Raw genomic sequence first — 19971 nt, 5'->3', positions numbered from 1 at the left:
GTAGTTGTCTAACTTCTCAGGTGTTAAGGAGTTAGAGATTCTTTTCTTTAAAAAATATGACATACGGAGGACCAAGAGACGTGAAAAGATGCTAAAAAGCAACAGTATGTTCGTTCGTTCTTTCTTTCTTTCTTTCTTTTCTTTCTTTTCTTTCTTTTTCTTTCTCTTTCTTTTTTTTCTCTTTCTCTTTCTTTTCTTTCTTTTCTTTCTTTCCCAGAGATAGAGCAAGGGAGGGGGGGGAGGCAAGGACAGAGAGAGGGAGAGGAAAAAAATCTTAAGACTCTGTCTCACCACCCTGAGATGATGACCTGAGATGAAATTGAGAATCCAGTGCTTAGCTTAACTAACTGAGCCACCCTGGTAGCCCTTATTTTTTTAAATCAACAATACACCTGTGGGTTATCACAGCAAGAGCATTTTTCCCCATTTGGAAGTTAGTTTTATTTTAATTATGTGCATAATGGCAAACGTCTCCACACAGTCTCTTTAAATTCCTTTTTAGTGTTTGGTAGATAAATGGACTGACATGATAGGAGGGGCCAGAAAAGGATACAGAGTTGCCTCTCACAAAAAATAAGGCAATTAAAAAGAAAAATTTCCTCTCATGGTAGAAAAATGACAACAAAGTAATGAATTCTTTGAACATACTGTTGCTTTACTTAAACTATTTGAAATACTCTGTGGTGTTATTTCAAGAATTGAAAGAATTTGGAGTGGGGGGGTAGAATAGAAGAGATTATAAATTTTTAAGTATTTCATAAGGAAAATGCTTTTATGTATTATTCTTTTAAACAACTGGTATCATTTTGGGAAAATATTTTATGAAAATAATATTTTTTAGTTCTTTATGATTTACATGTTAGGAAGTAGGTTTAATTGTTATATGCAAGATTTCCTTTTATGATTATGTAAAAATTATTATTAGAGGCCTTAAGATTAAAAGCAAATAGCTGATTTATGGTCATGTTTATTTTTAAAATAATTGTGTTATCTAACAAAGTTTGGTTGACTGCTTTTATAAATTTTAATGCTTGCTGTCATGTTTTCTTAGTTTTGGTTCCCTGTGTATTGTTAGGAAAAAATAAAAATAAAAAACCTTTTATTTGTTTTTAGGCCCGGATAGCATTTTTGCAAGGAGAAAGAAAAGGTCAAGAAAACTTGAAAAAGGACTTAGTAAGAAGAATAAAGATGTTAGAGTACGCATTAAAACAAGAAAGGTAGGCGTTCCTCATATTCTTGTGTGTATAATATAAAGTAGAAAAGTATTTTTTATACTAGTGTACATTGTATTTAAAAGCTCTTTGAAAGATATGAAACCAGTGCCCAAAATATAAGATAATACTTTGATTTGATTCTTATGATGGAAAAAGAAAATATTTAAATCTTTAAAAGTGAAATAATATCTTTTATTATAGAATCTAAGTTTTGGAATTTCTTTTTTCTCCAGAGATCAGGAAAAACTTATCTTTTATTCAGGTTTATATGTTAATTGGGTAATTTACATTTTATCTTTTACAGCAGTACTCTTTTTTTTTCTTAGTTTGCAAATAAAGATTAAAAACAGACATTCATACTATGTTTTGTTATTAGAGAAATATATACCAGTATTAACTGTGTAGAAAAGGGGAAAATATTTTTCTTTCAACAATTTATTATTGAATTTTCAGGGCAAAATATCACAAATTAAAATATGGCACAGAACTGAACCAAGGTGATTTGAAAATGCCAACTTTTGAATCAGGTAAACTTGATTCCTCTGTAACCTTCTCCTGACCTAATTCAAGAAAAATTGGTTTAAGCTCATTTTTATGTAACAGACATGTTTTCTTCACCCTCATTTTGCTTTGATAGCATTGGTTAGATGGTTGACTATTATAATACTGTCTATGTTTTGAAGAAAGTAATAAATAAAGTAAGTAAGTAGCTTTATCTACATCAATCCTAAAGATATTTTTCCTGTTTTCCTTGTGTTGAAACCTATGTAAAATTGTGGGTGCATTTTTGTTATTAATTAGAGGTGAAAGGTAATGAAACAGTTCTTTTCTATACTTGTAGGTAATTCTTATTCTGTATAAGCTTAATTTTTTATTATTATAAAGTTCTTTTTATCTGGAGAAGTTGTAATTAATACAATTTAATTCCAAAAATTGAAAATCTGAATTTGGAAACCTTTTAGGCAGCCAAATAAGGATAAGAGAAGGAAAAAAAAATCTCCTCATCTTGTACTGTACTAAATCTTGCATCTTGCACTAAACTAAATGGATAGTGAGTATGAGAGTAATATCTGATGAAATTATGCTGGAAAGAGACAGCTGGATATAGGAAAAGACTAACAGTTTAATGTTAACTTTAAGGTTATACATGATTACAATTTGAATAGTCTAAACATCTAATAATAAATATTTTGATATATATTATACAGTATTGGGAATATTCTGATTTCAGGTATATTTAAAACTCACATACACATTTTGATGGTGCAGTCTGTTTGAATTCTATGCTCTTCTTGGATGCTGGTTACTATGACAAGAAAAAAGTGTGTCTTTATTTGGATACACAGTTGTTCCTCTCTTGTAGTTGTACCATATCTAATAAAGTCAAAGCATATATAGTAGGGAAAGAAAACATATGTATGGATTTTCTTTTAGTTAGGTAGCAAAAGTAAATTTTAAAAATTTAATTAATTGGCTTTTAGTTTAATATTAAGTAGTTAATTTAATATTAAATTTAATGTTAAGTGCTTAGAACTTGGCACAACACTTCATACATACAATCTACTGTTGACAATTTTTCTTCATTTACTAATCTTACCATTTATTATATTTTCAAGTTGTTGGCATATATATATAAAATAAGAAAAAAGATGAAGTTACAAGACCAACATAAGAGCAGCATGGGTTTTCTTTGATCTGGCTTTTCAGTGATTATGATTATGAAAGTTCACTTTGATAGTAGGGAATAATATTATGGCCTCATCCTTGGGAAAGCAAAAATAAATGATAAAATGACGGAAGGCCTATATATTTTTGGCCTTGTTCACTATAGTAGTCTTATTGCAGGTAGAGGGAGTAGAGTAGCTTTACAATAGAGAAAACCTAATGGATTCAGATAACCATGCTTCTCTTTGACTCCTTTTCTTTCTGATATGGTTAGAATATTCACAAAATAAGTATTCACTTTCTAACTTGAGAGCTGTCCCCCACACTTTGGTCTGTATAAAAGTGAGGAAGGTGGCTAGTTGCAGCCACATTGTTCCTGAGGCTAGAGTCTGAATTGGCTAGCTGGTGTGAGTGCAACAGCTTGTGTAAAACAAATCATTAGCAGATAAATCTCTACTGCCTACAACTGAGGTAAGATAAAAATAATTCCTGTTGCTTTTATTTATGTAAACTTAACTGTTAAAACTTCCTCAACATGAGGAATACAATGACATCCAAGTATTTTATTTATGGGAAACAGTAATTGCAAAATAGATTGCTTTTATTGATGTAGAAAAACATCACGGTGTTGAGTGGGGGGAAGCATTGAAGCGATGGGCAGGAAACAACATGCAAACAAAATGGAATAAAATTATTTATATCAAAGTATAGATTGAGATAGACATTAAACAAATTAGTGTTGCCTTTTGTAAATACCCAAAATAAAATGTAAAAAAAGAGTGTAAAATACTGTCTTGACAGAAGTACAAGATATGCATGTTTTTATACCTGTGCCTCAGTAATACCAATATTGTGTATGTATCCTAAACCTAATCCTATAGAAGGGGTTGCAAATAAATATATAAAGAGCTTTTTGTCATGCATTTAGGAAAAAAATCTCTAACATTAGAAAAATAGCCGAAAGACTTGTAAAGGCAGCTCATAAGAGAAGATATCCAAATGGCCAATAAGTAGATGAAATGATGCTCAGTTTTATTACTTATTGAGGGAATACAACCAAAATGCAGTGTAAACAATGAGACACCTCTCATAATGGCTTAAATATAATGTGAAAGAGAAAAAAATTCGAATGTTGATGAGAATTTAGAACAACCATACCTATTGGTATTGGTATTGAAAGTTGATAGAATTGCTCTAAAAGTGGTTTGTGATACTAAAGGTAACATAGCCATAGCAGCATGCTCTGTGGTTTGATAATTCTACATCTAGTTACTCTACTCCTTAAAAGGCATACACATGGTCATCATAAGGTTTATATATAGTATCTTACAGTAAAAATCTGGAAACAAATAACTTGCAGTGTTAGAATGGATACAGTGATACTATGTGATGTTTAGCATAATGGAATGCTATTTGGCAGCAAAAGTGAACAAATAGTAATTACACTTGACCACATGGACCTTAATATGAAACTGAAAATTGATATACATGATTTCATGTATGTCAAGTGCAAAAATCTAGTTTTTATAAATCAAGATAGTATTGATATCCTTTCAGGAATGTCTAGTGACGAAGAGGGCACAAGGAAAGCTTTTGGGGTACTGATAAATGTTTTGTTTCTTCATCTAGGAACTGGTTACATTGATGTGTTAAAAAAATTCATTGAGCTGTATGCTTCTGATGTACTTCCAGGATATCCTTAGCAACATTATTTATAATAGTGAAAAGTGGAAACTAATACCAACATTAGTGGACTGGTTAAATTAAATAGGCATATACTTTCTATGGAATATTAGGTAATTATTTTATATGATATTAATCTATATTTATCACCATCAAGAGAATGTTCAGATACGTTGTCGAAACTGGCTTATACTGCAGTGTGCATATTGCCCCCCTCCTTTTTTAAAGAAAGGAGAAGTTTATGTATGTATTTTGAGATGAAAAATAGGAATGATAATAAAGTCTCAACTACTAGCACTATTGGTGATAGAATTTTGGGGCAGTTACAGTTCTTTTTAAAAATATTTTTTTCCCTAGTGGTTGTGTATTATATGTAATTATAAGCAAACAAATGGTATAAATAGAAAAAATTATAAACAAAAAAATAGAAGGACTATTCGAATGAAATAATTATTTCTAGAAATCTTAGAAATTTCTGTGTTCAGGGAAAGAATGAAAAGATGTTAGTAATGGGATTGTTACAGTTAGAGAAATAATGCCTGCCACCAGCAAGTATTTGTTCTCATGACCTAATCATGAGAATAAGAGCTTAATAACTGTGAGCCATGCTAAGGGTTCTCAACATGTTAAGGGCTGACCTTCTATGATTCTCTTTTCTCTGCTTTATTTTCATACTGTGAATTTATAGGAAAATGTTTCTATAATATCATTAGTGCTGATACATAGTTTTAAATCTCTCTAGGGATACTTACAGAGAGTTTGACTCACCTCAGATTATAGTATTTTTTTTCTAAAGATTTATTTAGTTATTAGAGAGTGAGGAGAGGGGCCAAAGGGGGAGAGAGAAGGATAGAAGCAGACTCCTTGCTGAGTGTGGAGCCTGATGTGGGGCTCGATCTCATGCCTCTGAGGTCATGACCTGAGCCAAAATCAAGAGTTGGACACTTAACGACTGAGGCACCCCTGTAATTTATTAAACTCTCTTAATGCATATACTTTTATTTGAGAATAAAATATGACTTTTTACTTGTAGTAGAAACCATTTTCTGGTTTAAGTTTTAGTTCTAAAAATGAAATTGATTACATAAAGTGTTATGTTACAGACTTAGACTCAAAATTAAGTTATTCAGGAGTTTTATATATATAGTGTGTCTTAAGTGCTGATTAATACTTTTTACTTTTGAAAAGCATTCAACCCAGCAGAATTCTGTTAGTTAAAAAAAAAAAAAAAAACCTTTTCAAAGTCTAGTCTTCTGGTTTTTGAATCCTTAGTAGAATAGTTAATGTTTACTCTTGGATTTTCCCAATTTTGAAACAAGGAGGGTTGTTATTGGGATAGACACATTTAAAATTAGTGACTCACAGTAAATACTGAATAGTTGTTAATTTACTTCTGTCCTTTATAGAATACGTAGTTATATTTTGTGGGAATTTATCCCTGAGAGAACTTTGGCAATATTTTCAAGAGTTGAAATAATGAGTATGAAATTGTCTGTGTATGTGTGTATGTGTTAATTTTTAGAAGAAACCAAAGACACAGAAGCTCCCACGGCACCTCAGAATAGCCAGTTAACGTGGAAGCAAGGCAGACAGCTGTTAAGACAGTAAGTAATGGTTCATTTTCAGTTTTCTAGAAGGATCTAGGCATGAAAGTGCTTATAATCAGTCACTTTGCAAGGAAAAAAATATTTGATAGAACAGTGTAGAGTTTTCATATTGCTTTCTTTATTAGACTTTTGGATCTTTTTAAAGTTTGTCTTCTCTGAATGTTCCTTTGAACACTGCTCAGGATGTTTTTTTATTTGTAGAATAGAATGTCATAAAAGCTGGATGACTGGAAGGCCAGAACAAAAACAATACAGTTCATACTTGTGGATACTCTCATTCCCATCATTGTAGAATTCACATACTTGGGTTTGTTTAGGAGTATGACTGGTTTATACAGGAATTTAACTGGTTATTTGAAACCTTTCATTTAGCTTGTCAAATCCTACTTTTAATTGAATTTTTGAGGATCTCTGTGATGTTTGAATTCTTTGCTGTATTAGAAGTAATGGTGTGGCATATCTTACTTATTGTCTTTTATCTGTTTGTTTCTCCCCTTACATTTTTAAAGCTTTGATACACAAACTGATATTCTGGGTAATTTACAATTATTCACTCTTTTCAACTCTATACATCTTTAGCTTCACTTCAATAACCCAGTGAAATGTGGTCAGACCCTTGATTTTATTACTACCTAGAACTATCCTACTCTGGAATATTCCATGATCCAACAATTACCTTATATTCCACCTTTTCCACCCCATTTCCCATGTTATTTACTCTCTGACCTTACCTAGATCTTTACATCCTCTATTTTCCCCTTTAGCTTCTTTAGCTCTGGTTAGTTTTGTTTTATTTCTTTTTTGATATGGGTTTTTCTTGTTTTTATTTACCTAACTCAAGCTTAGACCCCATGATCCATCACCCTTTTAATAGTACCCTTAGCTTTCTTGCTGCCCTCTCTTACTCCTCTCCTACAAGTCATTTTACTATACCTGCAGTATCCGAGCCCTAATTTAGTCTTGCTGTCTCCTGCTTTTATTTCTAATTAAATCTTGGAAAAAAAATCACAGAATCCTCTGAACACTACTACATGTTCATGGTTTCTGGTACAAACATTATAGAGAGTCTTTCTCCATAACCCCGGTCATCTCCTGCTACCATTGCCCTCAGTAGATGATACTCTAAACTTTTACCATATCTCAGCCCATTCTCCCTTACTCATTAGAGCACCCTCAGGTTCTACTTCACTGAAAATATGAAGGCTGTCAGGTGAGAACTCCCTTAACTTTTTGTTTTCCTTTCTATAGATGTATTTAAACCTCGTATTTCTTACTCTAGTTTCTGATGTTTCATTCAAACTCTTGAAACTATCAATCCAAACTCGTAGTGACTAAAATTTGCACAAGCTTTAGTAAAACATTATTCTTTGGAAAGATGCTCAGGTAGAAGTGGAATTGAGGCAAGTGCTAAATAATAAATAACTGAGTCTCTGAAAAACAAGAGTTGACATATACTTGAGGATTTGGCCAGGGAATGGAAACATTCAGGATTATGTTCTTATTCTCTGGTTTTCTGCTCCTCTGTATATCAGTTTTAATCTTTTCTATTGAAAACCACTTTTCTCAAGATGACAGGGGACTCCATGTTTTAGTAAAAATTGGCTTAACTTGATCAAATAAATGCCCATGAGTCAGTCAGTTCTTTTTACCAGGGATGTATGAGATTTCAGACCACATGGTTAGAGTGTGATGGCATTTTTTTCCCTAAAAAGAGAATTGCAGGTTTTAGAAGAGTGCAATAGCTATAGAGAAATCAGTTGTACAATATTTCTCTTATAAAAGCCTAATGTAATTGCCTTGAATAATACTCTTGTCACTCCACATCTTTCTCTGAGAGTAGTTTATCTCTGTAGTCTTCCTTGTTCATTTCTCACCTGTGTACTCTGTTTTCCATTTTGATACTCCACTGAAGCTACTCACAAACACATTTAAAAGGCTTTTTTTTGTTCCTATTTGATCGTTTGGAAACATTTGACATTATTCTTTCGTTTTTGAGCTCTTTTTTCTTTCTCTGCACTGTCATTTCTCACCCTTATTTCTCAAGTGCTTTCTTTTAATTTTCTTTGATTTCCTCTTATTTTTCTAGCCCTCTAGATGTCTGTGTCCCCAGGCTTTCTGTTCTAGAGCTTTTTCTCAGGGTAACTTCTTTTAAATCTATGGCTTTAAATACTGTCAAACACTGATGACTCCCAAATATATATATTGAGTCCAGTTCTCTTCTGAGCTTTGACCTATCTTACTATTGTGCCTAATACATGTTGTAGTATCTTTCATAGATACTATATGATTATTTGATATGTACTATATAAACCAGATTTGGACCCTTTATTCTTCATTTCATTGAATAGAACCATCATGTAAACTAGAAACCTGAAAGTTTTCTAAAATTCTTATATCTTCTTTCATTCTGCTACCATGTTTGTGTACCAAGTGTCTAAGACTATTATCTTATTTTTCTCATGTTTATTCTCTTCAACTGCTGTGTTAGTGTTGTCACCAGTCTACAAGTTGGCAGGTATAAATATATGAAATTTAATATTTGAAATTTTCTCTTATAGATATCTTCAGGAAGTAGGTTATACAGATACAATATTAGATGTACGGTCTCAGCGGGTAAGGTCATTACTTGGACTATCCAGTTCAGAACCAAATGGATCAGTAGAAACAAAGAACTTAGAACAGATCCTGAATGGAGGTGAATCTCCCAAGCAAAAAGGACAAGAAATCAAAAGGTATGATCTGTACTTATAGGTTAACATTGTTTATATAATAGGTACTCTGAATCTCTTTACTTCTGTTATTACTGTTAATAATTTTTAAAGCAGATAGAGTTCAGATTTAAATACTTTTTCCCTCCTACATGGTACCGTGGGCAAATAAATTTTCTGTTTAGGTGCTTTTTAAATTGATCTAAAGTTTTGATACCAAGAGAATGGGTATAGATCTGAAATAGGTGCAAAATTTAAATTTCAATTTGAGAGTAATGTCATGTAGTTCAGAGCTATTTTAACATTCTGATTATTAAATTTTTGCTAGGGTATTTTCAGTAAATTATAATGGTATTCTCTAACTAGCAATGGCTTATTTGTGAAAGAAACAAGATTTTGTGTTATGTTTCTGTTCAGAAAGCCTCGATTTATACTTTTTAAAATTTAATGTCATTACTGAGATAAAATTCAAATACTATACATTGCCGCCATTTAAAGTATATGGTTTGTTTTCAGGATGTTCAGAGTCACTCAGCCATCACCACAGTCTTAGTTTTGAAATTATTCATTATCCCCAAAAGGAACCCCATACTCCTTAGCCATCACTCCCCATTGCCCCCTCCACTCCTTTCACACCCAACCCTAAGCAACAGTGGTTGGCAAAAGTCTATATTTCTATAGAGTCCCTATTCTGAACATTCCTTTAAAAAAAAGGGATTTTATTTATTTGAGAGAGACAAGGCACGAGCAGGAAGAGGGGCAGAGGCAGAAGGAGAGGGGGAGAAGCAGACCCCCTCCCCTGCAACAGGGAGCCTGCCGCTGGCCCTTGGGATCACCACCTGAGCTGAAGGTAGACACGTAACTGACTGAGCCACCAGGTGCCCCTATTCTGAACATTTCACATAAATGGTTATTTTGTGAGTGGCTTCTTTACCTTACCTTAGCTTCATATTTTTTAAGCTTTATCCAAAATTCCTTTTTATTGCCAAATAATATTTTTTTATGGATATATCACATTTTGTTTATCTATTCCTTGTCCAGTTGATGGGTGTGTGGAGTGGTTCTACATTTTGAAATAGAGACTGATGCTACTTTGAACATTGGTGTATATGTGGACATATGTTTTCAATTCTTTGGGTATATATACCCAGGAATGAAATTGCTGAGTCGTATGGTACCTCTGGGTTTACTTTGTCGAGGAACTTCCAAATGCTTTTCCAAAGTAGCTAAATTATGTTTACATTCCCACCAGAAATTTATGAGCTGTAATTTCTTCATGTCTTCATCAATATTTGATGTTTCTTGTCTATCAGATGTACCTTTGGTTAATACAGACTTGATAATGCAAGGAGTTAATAATAGGCAGATAGAATCTTTTCTTTTTTTTTTTTTTAAGACTACTAGACGGTCACCTTGAAAACATAGGTTGGAGGGGATCTCTGGGTGGCTCATTGATTTAGCGCCTGCCTTTGCCCAGGGCGTGATCCTGGAGTCCCGGGATCGAGTCCCACATCAGGCTTTCTGCATGGAGCCTGCTTCTCCCTCTGCCTGTGTCTCTGCCTCTCTCTCTCATGAATAAGTAAATAAAATCTTAAAAAAAAAAAAAAAAAGATTGGAAAGACATAGAAAAGAAAAAGAATGGAAAAAATAGATAAGTTTATGGAGTTCCTTTAGAGTTTCAGAAATGAATAATGTGTATAATTCATAAACTAGTATTATTTAATGCCATAGCTTTATATCATGACATTATGCTTTTATTTAAAACATGTACTGAGGGATGGCTGGGTGGCTTAGCAGTTGAGCATCTGCCTTTGGGTCAGATCCTAATCTTGGGTCCGGGATTGAGTTCCACATAGGAACTGACTTCTCCCTCTGCCTATCTCTCTGCATCTCTCTCTCTGTCTCTCATGAACAAATAAATAAAATCTTAAAAAAAATAAAACGTACTGAAATTTTCAAGTTAACATAAGCCTTTGCTTTAGGGTTTTTATTTCTGAGAAATAAAATCTCTTCAATAAAATTTGACATCAAATAGAGCTCTTATTTTCTTTACTCTGGCTTTTAGGAAGTGCAGGATATTTTTGTGATATATGAGAAAAAACAAAAGTATTGTGCATTTTTAAGCTTGTCAGCTAATCAGGCTAAGTAGTTCACAGAATTTATAATATTTAGAGGAATGCACACCTGAGTCTGAATTAAGTCTCTGCACCAGACTTAATCTTCATGTAAAGCTTCTTGCCTTTACAAGATTAAAACTTTAATAGGTTTCTTTTCTGTTGTGTTTCAAAAAACACATAACATGAGATCTATCCTCTTAACAATTTTTTAAGTGTACAGTGCAGCATTGTTAACTATAAGCACAATGTTGTAAAGTACATCTCTAGAACTTTTTCATCTTACGTGACTAAAACTCTATACCCATTGAATAGCAACTCCCTATTTCCTCCTCCTACCATCCTCTGGCAACCACCATTCAACTTTCTGTTTCTATGAGTGGCTGTTTTAGATACTTGATGTAAGTGGAATCATGTGGTGTTGGTCCTTCTTTGACTGCCTTATTTCACTTAGCATAATGTCTTGAAGGTTCAGCAATGTTGTAGCATATGACAAATTTTCCTTCTTTTTATGGCTGAATAATAATTCCATTGTATATATAGTATATACCACATTTTCTTTATCCATTCATGTGTTCACAGATGTTTAGCTAATAGTTGTTTTTAATCAAGGCTGATTTCCATCTTAGTAAGTATACTTGTATAGTCTGAATCTGCACTAATGCAGGTGTGTGGTTCACTAATTATTTAGGCCTTTGAAAACTCCTAGAAATGAGAGAAATGATCTAACATGATGAGATTTTAGCAGAAGGATGTTTATTACGTTCTTATTTATAATAGTAAAAAGAAGCAATCTTAATGTTTAACAGTACAGGAATGGCAAATTTTAAATCATATTCTTAGAGGAAGTATAGCCTCTATTCTGAAGAGTGACCAACTAGGTTTAAATTGTGACTTTACCACTTACCAGCTATGACTTTGGGCAAAGTACTTAACCTGCCTGTGCCTCAGTTTGCTCACTTGTAAAATAGTAATAATAGGGTTAATATGAAGAAGAAGTAAATTAATAAGGGAGCGTTTTTAGAACAATGCCTGGCACATAGTGCTAGCTATGATGGAGTATTGGGTATCCTTTGAATTGTAACCCTACTAGAGTAATGTTTACTAGATTGTGCTGAGTGAGTGTCCCTCTTGTATTTGTTGGTTTATTATAGGGGGATGTTTTGGATGTATAATGCATCATGTCACAAAGTGTCTACTTTATGAGGATTCACAGGAAGACAGAGTTCTCTTAGATCTTATAACTAAGAAAGGCTTTGTTGCTTCTTAGTAATTGATCTGATTTACCTTTGAACCTCCAGTAGTTGCTCCCTTTCTTTTTTCACTATGCTTGGAATCTTGGTATATTTGTGCCCTGCAGACATGCTTCTCCAACCTCCCACCCCCTTTCATCTTTTTTACTTACCAACCTTACCCTTGATTTCATTTTATTTTCTCTTCATCTAGACATACTAATTTTTTTTTATTCTGTTAGTTTTCTTTCTAGAGTGAGAGAGGATAGTAAATAAATAGTTGGCAAAGAACTGTTATAAAATACCATAGACGAAGACTTTTGCTTAAACCTCATGGATTAAAGCCACATTTTCATTGTGTGCCTTCTGGAACCTCTGTTAAAATGACAGAGACTTTTTAAGACATATTCACACATAAAAACCAAACCAAACAAAACAAAAAACTGAATATGTAGGAAGAATGAGAGGATATACTGTCCATCAGATAGTATATTCAATTTAACAATTTTGAAAGCTGGAAAGAAAATGGAGGAATATTCCATGCCATAAATCTAAGGGCATTCAGAAGCAATAATAAAAGGAACAAGCCAATTAAAGTCATAAAAGACCAACAAATCTATGAAGGCTAGGGAATTAGAGGTATCAGATACATCTGAATTGGGTTTAGAGGGGGTTATGATAGGAGTATTGGTTTAAAGTGGATGTAAGAGGTAGATAATATCTCAGATCTCCCCTTTTATTTTATTTTATTTTATTTTATTTTATTTTATTTTATTTTATTTTATTTTATTTTATTTTGATCTCCCCTTTTATCCTGTGTAGCAAGCTGAACACCCCTCTACCTATCGTGTTATATTTTCTTAAGATTTTATTTATTTATTCATGAGAGGCAGAGGGAGAAGCAGGCTCCATGCGGGGAGCCCGACGTGGAATTTGATCCCGGGTCTCCAGGATCAGGCCCTGGGCCAAAGGCAGCGCTAGACCACTGAGCCACCTGGGCTGCCCTATGGTGGTATATTTTCTAGTGAAGTTGAACCATGATTTCTGATTTCTTAAGAACTAAAGCAACTCTACTTAATAGAAGTTAAGTAGATAGAATCTACTTAACTGGAAACTGGAAGAATTTCTAAATCTCCAGCTGAGCAGTGAGATCCTCTGTTTTCTTCTAGTATTTGGCTTCTGGTATATTGGCAGTGGGTCTTAGGATATTGAAATTTATCACATAAAATAGAAAAGACTTAATAATACTGACAATTGGGATCTGCCAGCAAAATGATGAGCCTCTGTCCTGTCATGCAGAAGTGAAGTCAGCTGCTTGGCAAGCCTCACCCATGCATACAGTTAGCTTTTTAGTGCTCCATTCTAAAGGTGAACATTTTAGAAAAGACTTTAATATGGAAATTAGTGACCAAGGAACCAAGGGGGCAAAAAAGAACTCAGAGAAAATAGGGAGAAGATTTTTCTTTCTTTCTTTCTTTTTTTTTTTTTTTAAGATTTATTTATTTATGATAGAGAGAGAGAGAGAGGCAGAGACACAGGAGGAGGGAGAAGCAGGCTCCATGCCGGGAGCCCGACGTGGGACTCGATCCCGGTACTCTAGGATCGCGCCCTGGGCCAAAGGCAGACACTAAACCACTGAGCCACCCAGGGATCCCAGGAGAAGATTTTTCAAAACTGTAATGACTCTTCTGAAAAGACTGAGAGAAGATAATACCTCTACAAAACAAATAGGATATTATTTAATGTTAGACATTAAGGAGGATGGGCACGTGATGTAATGAGCACTGGGTATTATATAAGATTGATGAATCACTGAACTCTACCTCTGAAACTAATAATACACTATATGATAATTGAATTTAAATTTAAAAAGCTCTAAAAGGTTCAATCAGAGATCAAAAAGGTACTGTTAGAAATTAAAAGGTGTGATAGAAATAATTTCCATGTAACAGTTGGAAAATCTGTTGAAAAATCATCCCCCACCACCAAAGGACAAAAGAGGAAATTGGACTGAAAAGATAGGAACATTCAAAAATCAGTCCAGCAGGGCCAGCATCTGTGAGGAGTTTCAGAGAGAACAGGCAAAATGGTCTTGAAAAGATTATTAAATTAGCAATAAAAGAAAATTTTCTGAAATACATTTACAGAATGTTAATTTCCAAGGATGTTTCTAGATTAAAAGAATTCTTTATTCATTATAAAAATTCATTCATTATAAAATTATTTTTAAAAATCCATACAAAGGCCATCATCATGAGTGCTAAAAAGAAGCATCTCAAAAGAAACAGCCTGTTAGCATGAAAAAAGGGTAAAGTCTCAGACCTTTAATAATCCATGGTGGCTTTAATTTTCATTTTTTTAAAGACTAATGATGTTGAGCATCAGTTTATACCATCCACATATCTTTTGATACAGTGTATGAATAATGTTGCCATTTTTTATTTTTTTGTTAATTGTTAGCCCTTTAAGTGTTCTTTATATGTTCTGAATACAGGTTATCTTCATCAAATATGTGACTTGCAAATATTCTCTCCCAATTCATAGGCTTTTCTTTAAATTCTGTTAACAGTGTCTTTCAAAGAACAAAGTCTTTAATTTTGGGATGTCTGAATCATTGTCTTTTAGGGATTGTATTCTATTTGTTTTTTAAAGCCATCCATGTGTATTGCTGTGATTAAATACAAATTTTAAAACCTAAAACATGAGTTTCACTTTAGAGAGAGACATTTCTAGCCAAGGGACAGCACTACTTTATTTGTGGAAGTTCAGAACAGAATTATCATGTCTTATATGTACTATTTTCTATTTTTCTGTCATTAGTGTACCAATTTTGTCAATTATCTTTGTCTATTTATTCATTCATTCATTCATTCATGAGAGACTCAGAGAGGGGGGGCGGGCAGAGACAGAGGCAGAGGGAGAAGCAGGCTCCATGCAGGGAGCCTGACGTAGAACTCGATCCCAGGACTCCAGGATCATGCCCTGGGCTGAAGGCAGGCGTTAAACTGCTGAGCCATCCGGGCTGCCCAGTCTTTTAATCCCCAGATGTTATTACATATTATAAATGTTGAGCTGGAAAATGTGCATTGTGTTGTTGTGGTAATTTGTATTTGGGAAAATCATCTCTTTGTACATTCCATTTTGATGCAGGTCCTTAAACAATGAGCTGGATTAGGCAGAGTATAATAGACCTATTAAAATCCTATGCTATGTTAAAAAATAGTCTGAATTGGGGTGCCTGGGTGGCTTAGTTAAGCATCTGACTTTTTTTGTTTGTTTTTTTTAGTAAGATTTTATTTTATTTGAGAGAGAAAGCAAGAGCACGTATGCACGGGGGGGGGGGGGGGGGGGGGGGACGGGAGAATCCCAAACAGATTCCACACTAATGTGGAGTCTGACTCAGGGCTCGATCTCACCACCCTGAGATCATGACCCAAGCTGATACCAGAGTCAGACACTGACTCTGGGTGAAATGAGCCACCCAGGAGCCTACGTATTCTGTTGATTTCTGCTCAGGTCATGATCTCAGGGTCCTGAAATTGAGTCTTGTATTGGGGTGGGTTCCTCACTGGACATGGAGCCTGCTTAAGATTCTCTCTTTCCCTCTCCCTCTGCCCCTCCCTCCCCTCGCTTAAAAAAAAAAAAAGTCTGAATTTGAATTGTATTGTGTCCTTAGAAACAATCAGGGAGGTGAGAAAGCTCCAAATTTTAGATTGTTATTCTTTTTGGTACCAAAAGATCTAGTTCAACCCAAACAGTTTATAGGTAAAGAAATTGAGGATAAAAGGTCTAAGTGACTTGGCCAAATTCCATCATCTAGTTAATGGAAGAACAGAGAGACTTATTGTGAGAGTCTGTGTTGGGCTGAAATTGCCACTGTTCTCTTGTTTTTTAAGATTTTATTTTTTTATTCATGAGAGACACAGAGAGAGAGAGAGAGGCAGAGACACAGGCAGAGGGAGAAGCAGGCTCCATGCAGGGAGCCCAATGTGGGACTAGATCCCGGGACTCCAGGATCATGCCCTGGGCCGAAGGCAGGCACTAAACTGCTGAGCTACCCAAGGATCCCCTGTTCTCTTTTGTCACTAGACATTTAAACAGCTATTTCAAAACCTCTTATTTGTATATAGTGGGAACGTAGATTATAGTTTAAAAAGTGACTTCATAGGTAGATAAAAATAGATAACTTTATTACCTATTAAATGAATGGTTTTGAGAGACTTGGAAGTATTTTTTTAGTATATTAAGAATCCTGTGAGAAAATCTGTGAAGTTTATTGGAATATTTATATCTGATTTACCCCACCACTTTAAATCTGGGCAGATTTTAGTCTTCAGACATTTGGGCCAAGCTGTAAGAGATTGTAGAACTATAAGAAATGCTAAGCTTTTGTTTCTTGCTTATGATAGCTTCATTTTGAGATGTAATACCATATTTGAATGTCTGTTATAAGATTTTGACACAGTAATTACTCGAAGTATTTTGGTCAGTAATATTGGAGAAACTTAATGGAACAATCACTTTTACTTTATTCAGAAAACATAAATATTCTTCATAATATTCTTTTCTTGGATAAAATACTTAGGTAATGCATTATAAATAGATTGTCATTGGAATCTCTATACTACTTTCAAGTATTGTTTTAAAATATGAACCGGAAAGAAATGTTAGAATTAACTATTAGAATATTTGGATTCATCTTTTTCCCTTTTGACAGGCCCTCTGGTGATGTTCTGGAGACATTCAATTTTTTAGAAAATGCTGATGACAGTGATGAAGAAGAGGAAAATGACATGATTGAAGGCATCCCAGAAGGAAAAGATAAACATCGGTTGAATAAACACAAAGTAGGAACTCAAGTTTTAATTTTTATTAGCTAAAACAAATATACACATGTATTTGGAATAGAAATTTTCAAGATATCTTAAGTTACATTGAGAGTGATTATTTTTTATCATCTCACTTGAAAGTTTTATGTATTATCAGTTATTATTATCCACATATAGTAGAAATTATTATTTGCTGTATCATTCACTAAAGAGCAAAAAGGGGTTTTTATAGAACTAGTCTGGTGATTTGAAACTTAAAAAGAAAAACAAAAAAAACAGAACCCCTTCTCCACTCCTGCTACAATTAAGAATTACTGCTGAAGTCTGTCTCTTCATGTTCAGTAAACAGGTAATAAAGTGAAGCTGCAATGGGGATACTCCCACTCTGGGTGAGGGAGTAAACTGTGGATTGTAAATGTATGTGTCCACATTCTTGGTAAGGATTAATAAAAATGTACTTCTGTTCATAACCTAAGAAACTGGATTATCTATTTTATCAGTGATGTAGGTTAGTTATAAAAGTATACACAGATTAGATGATCCATTTATGAATTATCATGGTAGTGTATAGTATTTCAAGTATTTTAAAAAGTGTGTAGTATTTTAAGTATTTTAAAAAGAGTGCATAGGTTAAGTTTTTGTTCCTTGGGATGTTATAATAATGTTCTTGTTCGTCAAGAAAAGTTTCTAGGCTATAAAACAGTTTTCAGTGTTCCTGTCACATTTCATGTGTGTAGCATGGGTGAATGGAGATTTTGATCCATCTCTCTCTTTTTTTTTTTTTCCCCCTGGGAGGCAAAGCACTGTTATTATCACAGCTACTAACTTAAGATCAGTTAAAATCCTTATTAGCTATGCCATATCCTTGTGAATTATTAACTGCATATGCAGTTCTCAGTGAGTGAAGTCAGTTTAACACAATGTACCAGAATGTGAGTGAAAAGGCCTATAAATAGGGGTAATTGTGAATCTATGATAATTAAAGAACTTAATTTTTTATTAGTATAGTATCTTAACCATTTTTTACTACCACATTACTTGCATCACATCTTACAGTAATCTTCACATGACACTGTTAAGAACCATTTATATAGAGTGTAATTTGGGATTGGTGAAATAAGTAGAAAAATCTAAAATTTTGTATATGTAAGTAATTTAAAAATGGGAGTGCAAATATAAAGATAATTGTCTGAAAACATATAAAGGATCCCTTTAAAATCTAGGATAAAAGTAATTCTTGGCTTATGTTCCATTTACAGATAGGTAATGAAGGTTTAGCTGCTGACCTAACAGATGATCCTGATACTGAGGAAGCACTGAAAGAATTTGATTTTTTAGTGACTGCTGAGGATGGTGAAGGAGCTGGAGAAGCACGGAGTTCAGGAGATGGCACAGAATGGGGTAAGGTGATAAAGAAATGTGGGGGTGGGAGAATAGCTTTTAAAAATGCATTGCTATTAAGTATTATATGTGGAATGTGAGTATTTGAATGTGTGGTGGCAGTTAAACAAGAGCAAGGGGAAGTGGTGTTAATAATTTCAGGGTATTTTGCAACAATTTATTTAGATTTGTGACAAAACTATTGTTTGATGTATGTCTTTTGGTGGATTTTGACTTCTGAAATTTATTTTGATTTAAAGTTGAAAGAAATCCAATTTCTTTCTTCTTACATTTAAAAAAAGTGTGTAGTTTTAAACATTCCCATCATTTAATTTGATAATAAATCTAGGTTTAAAGATTTAACTCTTCCATTATGCCCGTATGATGTTGCCTGACTTATTGCTAGAAAGTAATAGAGCTCCTAATCCTAAATTAGAGCTTTACATTGAACAATGTTTAGTGAGGGTATTAAGCTTTATTCATATAATATTTAGGATGTATATGTCAGGGCCTAGCCTTTAGAAATGACGCATAATGCTAATAATAATCCACCCATAACTAAAATAAAACAGTTGTATTTATACAGTGTTAAAAACCATTTAAAAAATAAAAGTATAATAATTATATTATGATAGTAGCTGAGGTCCACTCTGTTGTTCAGTTAGCTTTTAATACCAGCACGTTATCTGGCAGGTAGAACTCACACTATATTACAGAGCTTTATTGGAGAAGGTTAATAAATTGTACCTTAATGCATCTTTCAAAGAAACACCAAAGTTGCTTAGTTACTCACAAAAGGAATTATCATTAGCTTCTTAAAAACTACTTTGGTGATGAGGATCATATGTTATTTAAAAATGCCTCATTCGTGTATTGAAACTGAATTTGCTAATAGAGAAACAAAACCTAATAGGTGATAAAATTATTTATTATCCTGATAACAATTCAACTTAAAAATCTGAATTTTGTTACCAGCTTTCTTATTGATTATAATTCTTAAGCATTGTTTCAGACTTTTACTTAATCTCTTCTAAGTGGAAAGAGAAGAGGCACATTCATGGAAAATAGGAAAAAGCTTCAGAATTGCTTTCTAGACTTGGAATATACCTTTTTGTACTTACTATTTGAAAATGGCTATATTCTAGTTTACTTTTCTTAAGAATTAGCCTTGCTCAGGAGACACTTTAATAAAAATATCAAAGTTTTCTTTAAGCTTCTTTATGCAACTCATTCAATGTTGGAAATATCTAATTTTTTTCCCCAGTAGTTTCTAAAGTACTGTCTTTTTTCAGGTTATTTTATAATTACATAAGTACATTTAAATTATATAAATATATAATTATTTCATAACTCATGCATTTTAGGAGGTTTAGAACCCACATATACCTGTGAAGAAGAAATTAAAAATAATCTATAATGCCACTATGTAAAGAGAATCATGGTTAACATACATGAGTATCTATCTTTACTTAACAAAAGATTTTGCTGAGTGCCAAATTATAACCTACCCTTTTCACCTAATCTTCTGTAACAGCATTT

General features: G+C 33.4%; 1 protein-coding gene across 7 annotated transcripts in view; it reads left to right on the top strand.

The window, feature by feature from the left end:
* Nucleotides 1-19971, top strand: part of STRN3 (striatin 3) — a 112383-nt gene that overhangs the window by 56486 nt on the left and 35926 nt on the right. For all 7 annotated transcript variants that reach the window (XR_004818281.2, XM_049113606.1, XM_025443887.3 and 4 more), the window contains 6 exons: nucleotides 1114-1217; nucleotides 1668-1741; nucleotides 6085-6166; nucleotides 8728-8901; nucleotides 16941-17070; nucleotides 18312-18453. Coding sequence is in view for 6 of the 7 variants with exons in the window: in XM_025443887.3 (XP_025299672.1) it covers nucleotides 1114-1217; nucleotides 1668-1741; nucleotides 6085-6166; nucleotides 8728-8901; nucleotides 16941-17070; nucleotides 18312-18453 (706 nt within the window). In the remaining variant the exon portion in view is untranslated. The remainder of the gene's footprint in view (nucleotides 1-1113; nucleotides 1218-1667; nucleotides 1742-6084; nucleotides 6167-8727; nucleotides 8902-16940; nucleotides 17071-18311; nucleotides 18454-19971) is intronic.

Source organism: Canis lupus, chromosome 8 (genome assembly GCF_003254725.2).
Source record: "Canis lupus dingo isolate Sandy chromosome 8, ASM325472v2, whole genome shotgun sequence".
In the NCBI taxonomy this organism is placed as follows: domain Eukaryota; kingdom Metazoa; phylum Chordata; class Mammalia; order Carnivora; family Canidae; genus Canis; species Canis lupus.
This window is presented reverse-complemented; position numbering and strand designations above follow the sequence as displayed.